General features: G+C 40.0%; 2 protein-coding genes across 9 annotated transcripts in view; both read left to right on the forward strand.

Moving 5' to 3' along the window:
• The window catches only part of IPP (intracisternal A particle-promoted polypeptide), a 75,605-nt gene extending 61,874 nt beyond the window's left edge, over positions 1-13,731 (forward strand). Inside the window, exon 10 of the mRNA XM_081488612.1 lies at positions 13,305-13,731. Within this exon, the coding sequence (XP_081344738.1) occupies positions 13,305-13,336 (32 nt within the window). The 3' untranslated portion in view covers positions 13,337-13,731. The remainder of the gene's footprint in view (positions 1-13,304) is intronic.
• Positions 13,732-13,745: 14 nt separating this feature from the next.
• The window catches only part of GPBP1L1 (GC-rich promoter binding protein 1 like 1), a 29,531-nt gene continuing 26,075 nt past the window's right edge, over positions 13,746-17,201 (forward strand). For 3 of the 8 annotated variants that reach the window (XM_081488617.1, XM_081488620.1, XM_081488623.1), the window contains exons 1-3: positions 13,746-14,322; positions 15,114-15,269; positions 16,776-16,905. In XM_081488617.1, coding sequence (XP_081344743.1) covers positions 15,210-15,269; positions 16,776-16,905 — 190 coding nt within the window. In that variant the 5' untranslated portion in view covers positions 13,746-14,322; positions 15,114-15,209. The remainder of the gene's footprint in view (positions 14,323-15,113; positions 15,270-16,775; positions 16,906-17,201) is intronic. The other 5 variants (XM_081488616.1, XM_081488619.1, XM_081488622.1 and 2 more) reach the window with 2 other exon arrangements.

Below are 17,201 nucleotides of genomic sequence, written 5' to 3' on the forward strand. Positions count from 1 at the left end.
CAGTGGACCGTGTTTTGTCAGAACTCTGATAAAACTTGGAATGTTGTTAAGCCCACGGCTTGGTTGACCAGCCCCCCTCCAGGGACTCAACAGTCTTAAGATTCATCTGGTATCTTATCTGTGCTGCTGCAAGGCTTGCCCTCAGACCACAGTCAGAGCAGTGTCCAGGCAGGTTAGAAGCAAGGTCAGAGGCCTGCTCTTCTTTGTCTTTGAAGCCTAAACAAGACTATTTAACTTCCCTAATATGGTGCAGCAGTTAAGAATCTGCCTGCTAATGCAGGGGAGATATGGGTTTGGTCTCTGGTCTGGGGAGATCTCACCTGCTGCAGTGCAGCTAAGCCCATGCACCGCAACTACTGGAGCCTGCGCGCCCTAGAGTCCATGCTCCATAACAGGAGAAACCACCTCAGTAAGAAGCCCACACACTGCAAGTAAAGTGTAACCCCCACTCATCACAACTAGAGAAAGCCCTTGTGTAGCACTGAAGACTCAGCAGAGCCAAAAATAAAAACAAATAAATAAAAATTTAAAAGATAAAGTATACCTATTACTTTATTTAAAAGCACTTTTTTATGGAGCCATAATTAAAACAAGATTGCCTAAAATTAGACACTGCATATTTTGGGGTTTTCTCACAGATTATTAACAAAAATTAAAACCAAACCTCAGTGGTATTGTAGAGGTAATTTTGGAGTTGTTGTATATAGTATAGATAGTATAGAAATTTCATTTCATGGTTGAAGGTTATGCTTTCATTAAATGAATTTAAATGACAAGTCAGCATCTGAGAGGGAGAAATTATTTAAATTGAAAGAAGTTTTTTTGTTTTTGCTTTGTGGTTTTTTGTTTGCTGTCTATAAGTTTTAGGCCATTATGTCCTAGATTGCATTTTGGGAATATTTGTATTACCTAAATGTGGATGTAGTTTTTAATCAATTTATTTTGCTAGGAACTTTTTTTAAGCAGTAAAACTCTTTTAAAAAAGAGTCTTTGTAAATTACTAGTCTGTGGTGGTGGTTGTTTAGTTACTAAGTTTTGTCTTACTGTTTGTGACCGCATGTCATAACCCACCAGGCTCCTCTGTCCATGGGATTTCCCAGGCAAGAATATTGGAGAGGGTTGCCATTTCCTTCCCAGGGGATCTTCCTAACCCAGGGATCAAACTCACATCTCCTGTGTTGGCAGATGGATTCTTTACTGTTGAGCCAACAGGAAAGCCCAAGTATGTGGTAGGAATGAGTAAATGTGCATTGAAATACTAATATGACAGTGCATAGATGAATTTGGATTTATAGTATCAAATCTTTCAGCAAAAGTCAGTTAAAATCTTTCTTCATGTCTTGAATAGCTGTTCAACAAAATGTAATGCAAATTCCCAACATATGTCTAGTATGTTTCCTTTTCATGTTTTCAAACTTTATAAGTTCCTTTTATTCAGATATGTAATGTTGATCTCTTAAAAGTAAAATTTTAGAATCTTTTCACCCTCAACAACTTGGAATCATGCAAAGCATGTAACTGGGGCACATTTTTAATGGAGCTAGGACACAGTCTTAGACACAAGTAAATGAGTCCTTGCTGAGCTTCGCAGTAGATTGATACTTCCCAAAATTCAGGAGCATTGCTATGATTCTTTCACCTAAGTGAAATAATGCTTTTTGCCTTACCCATATCCTCTGTGCTCTCATCATACTTGTTTACAGTAGCATTCTTTGATACTAGTAAGGGGACCAAAAAGTGACATCATTAAACAAAAATTGTTATCACTCCTGTCACCACATTCTACAATGAGAACTCTCCAACATGAATCAAAAGACTTTCTTCTTAATCCACTTGGAATAGCACACCATAGTAAGATCGGTAAAAAGGAGAAGGGCACTTGTGAAACATTCCTAGGAAAGAAGAATTAACATGATGTCTTGACCACAGGTGCCTTTTTTTTTTTGGTCTGTGCCAGGCCTTCACTGCTGTGTGGGCTTTTCTCTAGTTGCAGAGAGTGAGGGCTACTCTGCAGTTGTGGTACATGGGGCTTCTCATTGCAATGGCTTCTCTTGTTCTGGAGCACAGACTGTAGTGTGTGTGGGCTTCAGTAGTTCCCAGGCTCTAGAGAGAGCACAGGCTCAGTATTTGTGGCCCATAGGCTTAGTCGTTCTTCAGCATGTGGGATATTCCTGAATCGGGTTGAACCTGTGTCTCCTGCATTGGCAGATTCTTCACCACTGAGCCACTAGGAAGCCCCACACAGGTGCTTAACTATACGGAAACTTTATATGCAGTTTCAGAGAAGTGAACATATAGAAGTAGAAGGTAGAGAAGTTCCTTTCAAACTCCATGTCCAATTATCCCTTTTAGCCAAGATCAGTTGGTATAAGCCTGATAACATTTTGTAGAAAGAATCCCTTGTGGCTTCTTTGCATTCTTTCCCTTAGCTAGCTGTGGATATGATAGGTCCTTGGAACTTCATGGTTCAGCAGTACATGTTCTGAATCATTTTTGCTTATGATGGAGTTGGATATATGGGTCATGTTCTTTAAGGTACTGGCATGGCTAAATACATGAGGTTGCAGTTTTATTCAGATCAGGACCATGGGACTTCCCTGGTGGTCCAGTGGTTAAGAACTTGCTTGCCATTGCAGGAAATGTGGTTCAATCCCTGATCTGGGAAGATTCCACATGCTTTCAGGCAAATAAGCTGAGGCCCTCGTGGGCCATGACTATTGAGCCTGCACACTGCAACTAAAGGCCCTCAAGCCCATGCTCCACAACAAGAGAAGCCCTCACACCACAACTAGAGAGTAGCCCCTGCTTGCTACAACTAGAGAAAGCCTGCATGCAGCAGCAAAGACCCCATACAGCCATAAATAAATAAAATTTATTTTTTAAAAAGGATCAGGAACCATGTACTTTAAAGCCACATTTTTTATGTGCTTCTCTTTTCTTAGCACCAAAAGGTTTAATTTTTCGTCTTTCAGCTTTGCCTGGAAGCCAGCCAGTCTTGACTAACCAAGGTAAATAATAAGAGAAATACAGAAAGAAAGGCAAAAAAAAAGTGTGCATAATTAACATCATTCTTTAGATTCTTGCTCCATAGGATTTTAAGGAATTTGTTCTGTTTTTCTAAGTATCGGAATTATTTCATGACTGGAAACAGTCACAGTGTATATAATTAAGAAGGCAGTGAAATTAGAAAATTAGTGTTCCAGATGATGCTGTGAAAGTGCTGCACTCAATATGCCAGCAAATTTGGAAAGCTCAGCAATGGCCACAGGACTGGAAAAGGTCAGTTTTCATTCCAATCCCAAAGAAAGGCAATGCCAAAGAATGCTCAAACTACCACACAGTTGCACTCATCTCACATGCTAGTAAAGTAATGCTCAAAATTCTCCAAGCCAGCCTTCAGCAATATGTGAACCATGAACTTCCAAAAGTTCAAGCTGAATTTAGAAAAGGCAGAGGAACCAGAGATCAAATTGCCAACATCTGCTGGGTCATCGAAAAAGCAAGAGAGTTCCAGAAAAACATCTATTTCTGTTTTATTGACTATGCCAAAGCCTTTGACTGCATGGATCACAATAAACTGTGGAAAATTCTGAAAGAGATGGGAATACCAGACCACCTGACCTGCCTCTTGAGAAACCTGTATGCAGGTCAGGAAGCAACAGTTAGAACTGGACTTGGAACAGCAGACTGGCTCCAAATACGAAAAGGAGTACGTCAAGGCAGTATATTGTCACCCTGCTTATTTAACTTATATGCAGAGTACATCATGAGAAAAGCTGGGCTGGAAGAAACACAAGCTGGAATCAAGATTGCAGGGAGAAATATCAGTAACCTCAGATATGCAGTGGAGAAGACAATGGCACCCCACTCCAGTACTCTCGCCTGGAAAATCCCATGGACGGAGGAGCCTGGTAGGCTGCAGTCCATAGGGTCGCTAAGAGTTGGACATGACTGAGCGGCTTCACTTTCACTTTTCACTTTCATGCATTGGAGAAGGAAATGGCAACCCACTCCAGTGTTCTTGCCTAGAGAATCCCAGGGACAGGGGAGCCTGGTGGGCTGCCGTCTATGGGGTCACACAGAGTCGGACACAACTGAAGCGACTTAGCAGCAGCAGATATGCAGATGACACCACCCTTATGGCAGAAAATGAAGAAGAACTAAGGTGTATCTTGATGAAAGTGAAAGAGGAGAGTGAAAAAGCTGGCTTAAAGCTCAACATTCAGAAAACTAAGATCATGGCATGTGGTCCCATCACTTCATGGCAAATAGATGGGGAAATAGTGGCTGACTTTATTTCTCTGGGCTCCAAAATCACTGCAGATGGTGACTGCAGCCATGAAATTAAAAGACACTTACTCCTTGGAAGGAAAGTTATGATCAACCTAGATAGCATATTAAAAAAACAGAGACATTACTTTGCCAACAAAGGTCCCATCTAGTCAAGGCTATGGTTTTCCCAGTGATCGTGTATGGATGTGAGAGTTGGACTATAAAGAAAGCTGAGCGCAGAATTACTGCTTTTGAACTGTGGTGTTGGAGAAGACTCGTGAGAGTCCCTTGCACTGCAAGGAGATCCAACCAGTCCATCCTAAAGGGGATCAGTCCTGGGTGTTCATTGGAAGACTGATGTTGAAGTTGAAACTCCAATACTTTGGCCACCTGATACAAAGAGCTGACTCATTGGAAAAGACCCTGATGCTGGGAAAGATTGAGGGCAGGAGGAGAAGGGGACGACAGAGGATGAGATGGTTGAATGGCATCATCGACTCAATGGACATGGGTTTGGGTGGACTCCGGGAGTTGGTGATGGACAGGGAGGCCTGGCGTACTGTGGTTCATGGGGTCGCAAAGAGTCGGACACGACTGAGCAACTTAACTGAACTGAGACCTGATCCAGTCATTTATCAGATGTGTTACCTTGGTTAAGTCCCTTAACATTTCAGAGCTTGCCTTGCCTTTTTCTTGTTAATCTCTGAGTAGATGGCTAACCTGGTGTCAGTGGGAGGAAGGAAGGAAGAATAAAGTATATGTTAGGAGTTGCACAGATTAGTGTTTTAATTAAAAATTCTCCCAGAATATGACTAAATAAACCATCTGGCTTTATATTTCCTTTCACCCACTCTTGGATTGTTTGCTCACTCGTGTCCAACTCTTTGCGACCCCATGGACTGTAGCCAGCCAGGCTCCTCTGTCCATGGGCTTCTCCAGGCAAAAATACTGGATTGGGTTGCCATGCCCTCCGCCAGGGGATCTTCCTGACCCAGGGATCAAACCCAAGTCTCTTGTGTCTCCTGTGTTGGCAGGCAGGTTCTTTACTACCAGTGCCACCTGGGAAGCCCTTTGATTAAGAGTCAATAAAAAAGTACTGTGCTGTTTTTATGTATTTGTTGGTTTATTTATATATTTGTTGGTTTATTAACCTCCAGCGTGTGAAGAAGTGCAGCTTTCATTTTAGTGGTAAAGAAACTAGGAGACACTCTTCAAATTTTGGAATTAAAAGGACAGATGAGTGTTCGTTGGAGTTGTGGGAAGAAATTAAATTTGCAATGGATTGAGAAATAAATGGGGAGTGAGCAAATGGAGATACTGGAAGTACACTGCTCTTTATGGAAGTTTTGTTAAGACTGAAGGAAAATGAACCTAAATACCTAGAGGGATATTGGACTGTGGAGAAAATAATAGTTAGTGAGATCATGAACACATGTGAAATGATAATGGGAGCTTAACTTAGAAGAGACTGAGATAAGGTCCCTGGCAGGGACATCCTCTCTAGCAACTTATTACAAGGTGTAAAATTAGATTGTGTTGTGAAGTATCTTGTAAATTGCTGGGCATATGGGAAGTAACCAGGAAGTCAGAGGATTTGTAAAGCTAAAGTATTTGACAGATGTTTGTGAATGAATGGTTGGATCAATTATTCAGATAGGCAGTTCTGATACGCGTGTGCAGGAAGAGCATTTTATCTAAAAATTACTTAGATAAAACCTAAAAAGAATGATGTAGTGCATTGTTTATGTTTAATATTGATGGTTTCTATTGACTTAACTACACTATAATACTATTTTTTTAATTGTGGCAAAATACATATAAGATTTACTGTTGTAACCATTTTAAAGTGTACAGTTTGATGGCAGCAAATACACTCACAGTGTTTTCCAACTGTCATCACTGTCAGGTTACAGAGCTTTTTCATTATCCCAAACATAAACCTCAAATGCATTAAGCAGTCACATCCCCTCCTCCAACCCTTCAGTTCAGTTCAGTTCAGTCGCTCAGTCGTGTCCGACTCTCTGCGACCCCATGAATTGCAGCACACCAGGCCTCCCTGTCCATCACCAACTCCCGGAGTCTACCCAAACCCATGTTCATCGAGTCGGTGATGCCATCCAACCATCTCATCCTCTGTCGTCCCCTTCTCCTCCCGCCCCCAATCCTACCCAGCATTAGGGTCTTTTCCAATGAGTCAACCCTTCGCATCAGGTGGCCAAAGTATTGGAGTTTCAGTTTCAACATCAGTCCTTCCAATGAACACCCAGGGCTGATCCCCTTTAGGGTGGACTGGTTGGATCTCCTTGCAGTCCAAGGGACTCTCAAGAGTCTTCTCCAACACCACAGTTCAAAAGCATCAATTCTGCGGCGCTCAGCTTTCTTCACCATCCAACTCTCACATCCATACATGACCGCTGGAAAAACCATAGCCTTGACTAGACGGACTTTTGTTGGCAAAGTAATGTCTCTGCTTTTAAATATGCTATCTAGATTGGCCATAACCTTCCTTCCAAGGAGTAAGCGTCTTTTAATTTCATGGCTGCAGTCACCATCTGCAGTGATTCTGGAGCCCCCAAAAATAAAGTCTGACACTGTTTCCACTGTTTCCCCATCTATTTCTCATGGAGTGATGGGACCAGATGCCATGATGTTAGTTTTCTGAATGTTGAGCTTTAAGCTAACTTTTTCACTCTCCTCCTTCACCTTCATCAAGAGGCTCTTTAGTTCTTCTTTGCTTTCTGCCATAAGGGTGGTGTCATCCGCATATCTGAGATTATTGATATTTCTCCCAGCAATCTTGATTCCAGCTTGTGTTTCTTCCAGCCCAGCGTTTCTCATGATGTACTCTGCATGTAAGTTAAATAAGCAGGGTGACAATATACTGCCTTGATGTACTCCTTTTCGTATTTGGAGCCAGTCTGCTGTTCCAAGTCCAGTTCTAACTGTTGCTTCCTGACCTGCATACAGGTTTCTCAAGAGGCAGGTCAGGTAGTCTGGTATTCCCATCTCTTTCAGAATTTTCCACAGTTTATTGTGATCCACACAGTCAAAGGCTTTGGCATAGTCAATAAAGCAGAACCCTCCAACCCTTGGTAACCACTAATTGTTCTCTATCTCTCTGAATTGGATATTTCATATAAATGGAGTCCTATGATATGTGTTGTTTTGCATATTTGGTATCTTTCACTTAGCATAATGCTTTCAGAGTTCATCCTTGGAGTGTGTATCAGTACTTCATTCCTTTTCATAGCTGAATAATATTCTATTGTATGAATATACCACATTTAGCTTATCCATCTATTGATGGCCATTTGAGTTTCTTCTTGTAGCTTTTGTGAATAAAACTGCAGTGAACATTTGCTTACAAGTTTTTGTGTGGACACATGTTTTCATTTCTATTGGCTGTATACCTAGGAATAGAAATGATAGATTGTATACTAACTCTGTGTTTAACTTTTGAGGAACCACCAACTGTTTGCCACAGCAGCTGTATTATTTTATATTTCTACCAGCAATGTATGAGGGTTCCAATTTCTCTACATTCTTGCTTTGTCATAATCTGTAAAAATTAATTTATGAAACCTTTGAATCCTTACTGCACGCAGGGTACCATGCTAGATGCTTGAGTTTCAAAGAAGGGCAAGACAAGACTTTCTAGAAGCAACAATTTTTTGGCCTTCTGGGAGTTAGAGTCAACATTTATAACTATCCTGGAAGGAGCAAGTGTTAAGTGCCCTAGAAGGCACAATTAACTTACCTTGAAGATTTTAGAGAGTTTACTTATGGGGAAAGGCTTATTTCTTTTCTTATTCTTTTAAAAATATTTATTTATTTATTTTTGCCTACACTGGGTCTTTTGTTGCTTTGCCCAAATTTTCTCCAGTTGCAGTGAGTTGGGGCTACTCTTTGTTCCAGTACATAGGCTTCTTCTCATTGCAGTGGCTTCTTTTGTTGTGGAGCATAGGCTTATAAGCCTCCGGGCTTTAGTAATTGCAGTGTGCAGGCTTCAGTGGCTGTGGCTAGGGGGTTTAGTTGCTCCACACCATGTGGAATCTTACCAGACCAGGGATGGAACCCGTGTCCCCTGCATTGGCGGGCAGATTCTTATCCACTGTGCCACCAGGGAAGTCCTGAAAGGCTCATTTGTCGACTATCAGACCAGGGAACTTAAACCCTATTGTGTAGTTGGTAGGAAGCCAGAAAACTTCTGAGCAGGGTAGTAATATAATTTGAACCTGAACTTTGGAGGAGAAATCTAGCAGCCAAGAGTAGAGGCTGAGGTAGAGGGCGGAAGAGTCTAGTAGTGCCTGTGAAACCAGTTTTTTTTGTTTGTTTCTTTTGTCTGTGCTTTGGGACATACAACCAGGTATCAATCCCATGCCCCCTGCAATAGAAGTGTGGAGTCTTAACCACTGGACTGCCAAAGGAAGTCCCTGAAACCAGGTTTTTAATTGAAGAGTAACTGGAACCTAGAGTGACAAACAGAAATGGAAACTAAGGAGTGGAACAGATAGGACTTGGAGACTCTTATATAAACCTTTATAGTCTCCTTAGATCTCATCTCTTCTGATTTTAAACATCATCTACCAAACACTACCAAACACTGGGCTTCCCTTGTGGTTCAGCTGGTAAAGAATCCTCCTGCAATGCAGGAGACCTGGGTTTGATGCCTGGATTAGGAAGATCCCCTGGAGAAGGGCAAGGCTACCCCCTCTAGTATTCTGGCCTGGAGAATTCCATGGACTGTATGGTCCATGGGGTCGCAAAGAGTCGGACACAACTGAGCACCTTTCACTTTCAATTGCCAGAATTCTCTCTCCACAACAGGCCTCTCTGAGATCCAGGCTACATACTTGATATCTCTTATTTAAATTTTTTAAGTCTTGATAACCACCCTGAAAGAGTTTTGAGTGATGTATTTTTCCTTCTCAGAGTTTCTCAGTAGTTAAGCTGAAGTGCTCCAATTAGTTGTTCTATAAAAATAGCCACAGACCCAGAAGGCATAAGAGTAAAGACATTTCATTACAAAAACATTTTACTGCAAAGGTGAAACAAAATGCTCATAGTTGCACCATCGTAGTAAAACCATTATTGACATTTTAGTCTTTTGCTTCTAAAACAGGAATTTCTTTTTCCTATATCTGTCCTCTTCATTTCCCACTTGTCATTCATCTCCTCACCACATGCTGTACATGTACATGCAGAGACCACACTTTGATAGCTTGACGGCCTAGTATGTTGGAGATGGTCAGTAAGTAGTTATGGGATATATAACAAATTTAGAACTTTCACGCCAGTAGCAAAGCATCACCAGTTAATATTCCCTTTACAGTCACTGTCTCAGCTGAAACTCTCTGCTAGGGTAATTTGGGGTTGAATACTGACTGAAAAGATAATGTATGTCAATTAGAATGTGCCTAGTGTGCTTTGTTAAAGGGAAATGTTTGTGTTTAAAACTGAGGCATTTTCCTTCATGTCTGTCAGTTTTACAACCTAATAGATGATCCATCTTCCTGCCTTGAATTTCTGGTTCTCTGTGATTTAAACAAAAATTCTTACAACAGAAAGGGTGCAACAATAATTATGTTATTTTAGATGGAAACTGGATTTGATATTTTTCCATAAGAAACTGTTACAGGGACATTGTCATCATGTACTAGGTATTATAGGTATTGTTCAGTCACTAAGTCATGTCTTTGCAACCCCATGGCCTGCAGCACACCAGGCTTCCCTGTCCATCACTGTCTCCCGGAGTTTGCTCAGACTCGTGTCCATTGAGTTAGTGATGCCATCCAGCCATCTCATCCTCTGTCACCCTCTTCTGCTCTTGCCCTCAGTCTTTCTCAGCATCAGGGTTTTTCCCAGTGAGTCAGTTTTTCACATCAGGTGGCCAAATATTGGAGCTTCAGCTTCAGCATCAGTCCTTCCAGTATTCAGGACTGATTTCCTTTAGGATGGACTGGTTTGATCTCCTTGCTGTCCAAGGGACTCTCAAGAGTCTTCTCCAGCACTGCAATTCAAAAGCATCAATTCTTTGGCACTCAGCCTTCTTTATGGTGGAGAAGGCAATGGTGCCCCACTCCAGTCCTCTTGCCTGGAAAATCCCATGGACGAAGGATTTTCCATCCATGGGGTCGCTAAGAGTCGGACACGACTGAGCGGCTTCACTTTCACTTTTCCCTTTCATGCACTGGAGAAGGAAATGGCAACCCACTCCAGTGTTCTTGCCTGGAGAATCCCAGGGACGGCGGAGCCTGGTGGGCTGCTGTCTCTGGGGTCGCACAGAGTCGGACATGACTGAAGCGACTTAGCAGCAGCAGCTTCTTTATGGTCCAGCTCTCACATCCATACATGACTACTGGAAAAACCATAGCTCTGATTATATGAATCTTTGTCAGCCAAGTAGTGTCTTTGTTTTTTAATACATTGTTTAGGTTTGTCATAGGATTGTTTCAATGCAGGTATAGACCTAAGTAAAAAGAATCCTGAGGCTTTCCTGGTGATCTTGTGCTGAAGAATCTGCCTGTCAGTACAGGAGACATGGGTTCAATCTCTGGTCCAAGAAGATCCCACATGCTGCGGGGCAACTAAGTGGCAACTAAGTCCACACACCTAGAGCCTGTGCTCCACAACAAGAGAAGCTTGTGCACTGCAACTAGAGAATAGCCTCAGCTAACCACAAATAGAGAAAGCCTGTGCACAGCAACAAAGACCCAGTGCAGTCAAAAATAAGTTTATTTTTTAAAAAAACACCTGAATTATACTAGAGGAACAATAGCCAGTTAGCTTTTACTCCCTGGATCAGTGATGTGGTAGTTATTTACCAAGTTACCCAAGCTAGAAATCAGAGTATGAGCTTTTATTTCTCTTTTACTCCTGTATCCTATCAATTATGTAGTTCAGTTTATTTTACTTCTTCCTAAGTATTTTGTGACTTGGCTTTTAATTTGTTTATATTAAAAACTGGTTTTCAAAAAAAAAATATCAAGTGTTCCCCAGGGTGTGAATTGCAATCAGTTCTGATTTTCAAAATCTCTAGGCTGGACCACAGAACCAATATCAAGAGATTATCCTTGAACTAACTATTCCTTGCCCTCTGTCCATGGAATTTTCCAGGGAAGAATACTGGAGTGTGTTTGTGGTGTGGGCTTAGTGCTCCTGGCTCCTAGAGTTTTAGTTCCCCAACCAGGGATCGAATTCGCATCCCCTGCGGTGCAAAGTGTATTCTTCACCACTGAACCACCAGGGAAGTCCCTACTCATGATATTTATTTATCTGTTTTTACTTTCTTTTCTTCATGCTGTCTTAAAAAATTATTAATTATTAATCTGTTTCAAAATAATTATTGTTTTAAAAAACCATTATGATTTTTCCTGACCTTATCTTTCTGTGTTTCTTTAGGTTTTTTTTATTGCTCATTTCCCATCATGAAAAAAAAGAGCAGTAAAGTTCAGTTTGGTTTAGTCTTCTTAAAAAATAAGTTTTTAAAGCTTATTTTTTATTAAGTACTGCTTTAGCTGTTATAGTGCAAATTTATTCATAGTGGTTTTTTCTTCTACTTAAAGATTTTGAAAGTTTCTTTATCATTGTATCACTTCTCTCACAGTAAGAAATCTGACTCCCATTTTTCCCTAATATTTTTTACTTTTTGATCAAATCCTGGTATGTAACCAACCTGCATTTATCACCTCCTCCCTTATATGTATTTCTCCCTAATCACATCAGAGTTGTACCTGCAACCCAGTTGGCCATGTCCCTTTGCCAGGAAATCCTTGTTGTTCCCCTTGAGGTTCCCATACTCTGCATTGGACTGTACTGGGATACTCACCTAATGAGGTCCAACAACCTGCTTAGGACTGCTGCCGTACACACATTTCAATATCCTTCCACCCTCTGTGGACACCCTCGCATCCTGATTATGCCCCAGTACCTTGCTCTGGCCTCCGGAGCTCCCCCTTTGCTGTTTTTACTTTGCCTGACTGCTCCTAATGGCTTTGTACAGTATTTCTTCAGGAAGGGGAGGGAGAGTGGGAACTGAAGAGAAAATTGTTTCCTGATTTTAACATAGTAAAAGAACATAGACTTTTATTCTTTGGAACTTATTGAGACTTCTTTTACATACTAATAAGGGCAGTTTTTAAAATTATTACATGTGTGTACTCTGTGTGGTTGATGTTACACATATATGTGTTATAAAGATATAAAAAGTGTAGAGAACAAGTGAATACCCATCATTCAATTTAATAGTGTATTACAGATACAGATGAAGCACCCCAGAACCTTTTTTTGATTCCTTTCCCATTGTTTCCCCACAGAGGTATTTACTGTTCTGAATTTAGTATTTCTTTAAACAGGAATTGATTATATGAGAAATATTCTATAAACTAATATTTACCAGTGTAGACCAGAATTGCCCACAGATGCAAGCATTCTCTTATATCAGAAAATGTTCTAGCCCTTGGAAGTATGTTAGGAATTTGCCAAAGAAATATTTATGTCATGTCTTACTGCATATCTTATGTCAGAGAATAAGCACTTAAGTCTCTTAATTGATAAGTAGGTATCTAAAAATACGTAAATACATGAGGAATGCTATGACAGATGTCTTGTTTTTAAGCATCTAGCCGTGGTTAGTACTAAGTAATTAAATAGTTGATGACTGTGTAATAAACCAGTTAGTTATGCCTCTGACCACTTACCGCAAGCTGTTCCAAGTATGAGGGAAAGTCTAAATCAAATGGACTCTAATTTGCATTTCTGAATTACATTTGATAGCTAACTGGAGAAATGGTTATTTTAAAGGTAGATTTTTTTTCACCTTTTCTAAAATCCTTTAAAATCCTTTAAAAAATTTTAGCCAGTTACATTGTTGCTATAGGTGGTAGTACATTAAATTAACGTTTAAATTGAACTTGAGTTTTGTCTCCTAGACCTTTGTCTCCTAGGTCCATCATTTGACCATGTCTCATTTTAGCAGTTATATATAGTAATTTTGCCTCTTGTGATACGTTATTTTGTTTTTTCATTTATAGTGATAGATTCCTGTGGCCTTTTAAATGATTGAATAATGATGAAAATGGATCCAAAGTGACTTCTCTACTGAAGCAGAAGATTCTTATTACCTTCCATTAACTCAGTTTAGTCTTCGGAAACGGGCAGAACGAGTGAAATACAGAAAACTAAAGAGAAGAAAACTTCACTTTGGAACTTTCTCTGTGACTGATCTTAAGCCCTGCCTTTCTGCTTGTTTTAATTTTGCTGTGAATTTATAAATAGTGAAGACCAAAGAAATAGAAGAAACATTTGAGAGCTTTACCAAGAAATTTGCCTTGAAAGCTGCTATTCTTGGAGGGAAAAGCATATCAAGTTCCTCTCTGTTTTGGGGGGTTTTTTTTAACAAGCTTTCTTATGTCCTTAGATTTTGAAGGATAAGACAAATATAAACTCATACCTGCAGACTATTTTTAGCAGCTGTGTAAGAATAATGAGATTTGTAAATTAAGGACTTTATAATGTGGATGTTTTGCTACTAGAGTTGACTACTCAGAAGATCTTTTATAGCTCGTCAATGTTTTATTTTTGATCTATCACTTCAATGACATTATTTGACCAAACAGAAGTCATTCTGTCTTTCTAAGCTATGACCTTGTTATGAACAGTATTTGCATTCACTGTGCAAATGTCCATGTATTATCTATTTAAGCAACATCATAGTGCCATCACTCAAGGAAGTTGAATGAGGTGAACATTGATATAGCTCTTTCCCCTTCCCCCCATTTTTTAAATGTAACAAATACTTTTTATGTTCCCCTCCCCCTTCCCCTTTCCCCTTCCCCTTTGGGAAACGTGTCAGGAACTAGATAGTTTTAAGATGAGCAATTGAGGGGACTGAGAGATTGATCCACACAGAGCCTGGATTCTTTTTGCTTCATCGTAAGGCATTCTTCTGGCCAGCCTGACTAAGTACCCTTTTAACAAGAGAACCTCGTGGAAATCCAGCTGGCAACTCCAGAAGTTCAGGAAGCAGGACCACAGAGGTTATACTCTGGGGTAAGTATCCTGTGTCTAACTTTGGAATAATACTGTGTATGTATATGTATCGTGGAAAATACCTACTATTTTCTGATGTATTCTGGAGACTTATCAGTGAGGTGGTTTGAAGACACCAACGGATCTCTCAGGAAAATTGATACTAATTAGGAGAAGTTAATGTGAACTAAATAGAAAAACTCTTGAGAGGTTATAACTTCCTTCTCTAGGAAGATTTTTTTCTACTGCTTTTGCCTGAAGTTACCTGAAGCAGATTAATCTTTTTTTATAAGTATCTATAGTTTGGGGCTTCCTAGGTGGTGCTGGTGGTAAAGAACCTGCCTGCCAGTGCAGGGAGACATAAGAGACCATGGGTTTGATCCCTGGGTCAGGAAGATCCCCTGGAGAAGGAAATGGCAACCCACTCCAGTATTCTTGCCTGGAGAATTCCATGGACAGAGGAACCTGGCGGGCTGTAGTTCATGGGGTCACAAAGTGTCAGCAGTGTTTGAAGCAACTTAGCATATACCTGGCATAGCATATATCTATAGTTATGAGTAGTTGTTTATTCTTAAGGTTCTTCTGCTGTAACCCAAGAATTCATTAGCTTCTGTCATATAACCTTCAGGGCTATGTTCCACTTTCTCTATTTGTGTTGCATATTCATGGTTATATATTCACAGACTATTGTTTTTGTTTAGAAGTTCTCTGATGTATGAGGCCAGATGAGTACTCTAGAAAGGCTCAGAGAGCAAGTCTTTCTGTAAAAGGGGGACCTTAAAGTAATCACAGACTCCTTTACTTGATACCAGGTTCTTCCAAGAATAAATGATTTCAATTTTCTGATGTTCAGATCCTGGCCATGAGGTTGGATGCCTCACCTTGTTGAAAAGAGACACTGGACCTAAATGGCGCAGCATGACTTTGTTCCTGCTTGGCTAAATTTCTCAACACCACAGTCAGCTAAGGTACTGTTCTCCATTCTAGTAACTATCTGAATACCAATTCTTTGCATCTTGTCTCGTCTTACTGTCTAGTTTTTTTGTGTGTATATTCGGTCTTGTCTGAGAATTTTAGATATGTTTTCATAAAATTTTCTTTCTTTTATCTTACTTTTAGGATATAAATATGGTATAAATACTTAGGCATTTCAAGTCAGTGTGTACCCAAGTGTCCTGTTTGTTTCATTACATGTTAAGCTTTTCTCATCGTGTGGCACACTTAAGACTTCTATGTTAGCTGCAGAACACTTTGGTTTGGGGGAAATGGATCTTCAGGATGAATGCACATATGTCTAAAGTAGTAGTTGACAAGGAAAAAGGATAGACAGTAATTGATTGAAGACAGTAATTGATTGACTACTACATGACTCTCAGATTAAATCCTAGAAATTCTATTTCAGAGACAATGGTCTGCTTACTGATTTTGGAGAAAATGTTTGCATTAAGGATAAAGACAAATGGAATATATTCTTGATAAAGGAAACCTTCGGGAAGCTAATAAAATTAAAAATACTTGCCATTTTGCCACCTGATAGAGGAGGGACAAAGTTGATAGGTAGTCTCAGAAAAAATTTTTTTTTAAACATGAATTTTGGGGAAGATGTTCCTGGTCTGTCTAGACCCACAACCCTTTGCTCTGAACTTCAGTTTGAATTGTGCTTGTGAAATTCCCAGCCATCTCATAATTGACATAATCCGCCTCAAGGGTTGGAGGTGGTGGGCCTGAGGGATTAGGTATGGGATCTAGGAAAGTGTTTAAAAGTAGGCAGATCTTATACCTGCAAAGAACAATTGATTTAGTGACATGAACTTGGTAAAAAGAATTAGGAAATACAATTTATTAATAAATATTTCCATTAAGGCTTCAGTAAGCAAATTTGTGCAGTATTAGCATAAAGATAGACATGTGAAGTGATAGAATAGAAGAGAAAATTCAAAAATAGTCCTGTGTATTTAGTCAGTTGATTTTTGACTAAAGTACCAAGGTAATTCAATGCAGAAGTGATAACGCTTTTTAACAAGTGGCTTTAGGACTGGATATTTATCGGGGAATAGGAGGGAGAGCCTCAACCTTGACTTTATATCATACATAAAAATTAACTTGAAGTAGATTATAACCTAAATTGAAGAACTAAAACCCATTAAACTTTCAGAAGAAAGGAGAAATCTTTGTAACCCACTGAAAGAAAGTGAAAGTCTCTCAGTCGTGTCTGACTCTTTGCAACCCTACAGACTATACAGTCCATGGAATTCTCCAGGCCAGAATACTGGAATGGGTTGCTGTTCCCCAGGGCATCTTTCCAACCCAGGGACAGAGAACTATAGCTCTTAACTATGTCCCATGTGCTCAAAGTAGAGATTTCTGCCACCAATATCACTTGTTTTCTAGAAGCCTGACGCAAAACTGAAGATAATGAAAGAGATTGATACGTACTTATCTGTTTGCTTCTCTATTCTTTATTATCATCTTAGTCACCTACAGCGACTTTCGAAAAACACGGAGAGCACCTACCCCGAGGAGATGGTAGATTTGGAGTAAGCCGTCGTAGACATAATTCCTCTGATGGCTTTTTCAACAATGGACCTCTTCGAACGACAGGAGGTAAGACATACCCAACTTCCATGACTATTTAAGCTACTCAGAGGAAGCCCAGGCTGAGGGTACATGTCCATTACCTTGGAATAATGATCTTTTGTAAACATAATACTCAATTAGATCCTCCAGTAGTCATTACTCAGCTATATTGGCTTTCTAACATTGTTAGGTTCTCTTAAGTCATTTATTCAGTTGAAGAACTCATACAGAAGTTACATTAAAAGGATGTATCTTGTGATTTTTTGTGTGTGTGGACTTAATTTTTTATTTAAAAGGTCCTCTGACGGGCTTTGGCAATACCG

The sequence above is a fragment of the Giraffa tippelskirchi genome, chromosome 5 (assembly GCF_054371585.1).
Source record: "Giraffa tippelskirchi isolate mGirTip1 chromosome 5, T2T-mGirTip1v1.2.pri, whole genome shotgun sequence".
Taxonomy (NCBI): domain Eukaryota; kingdom Metazoa; phylum Chordata; class Mammalia; order Artiodactyla; family Giraffidae; genus Giraffa; species Giraffa tippelskirchi.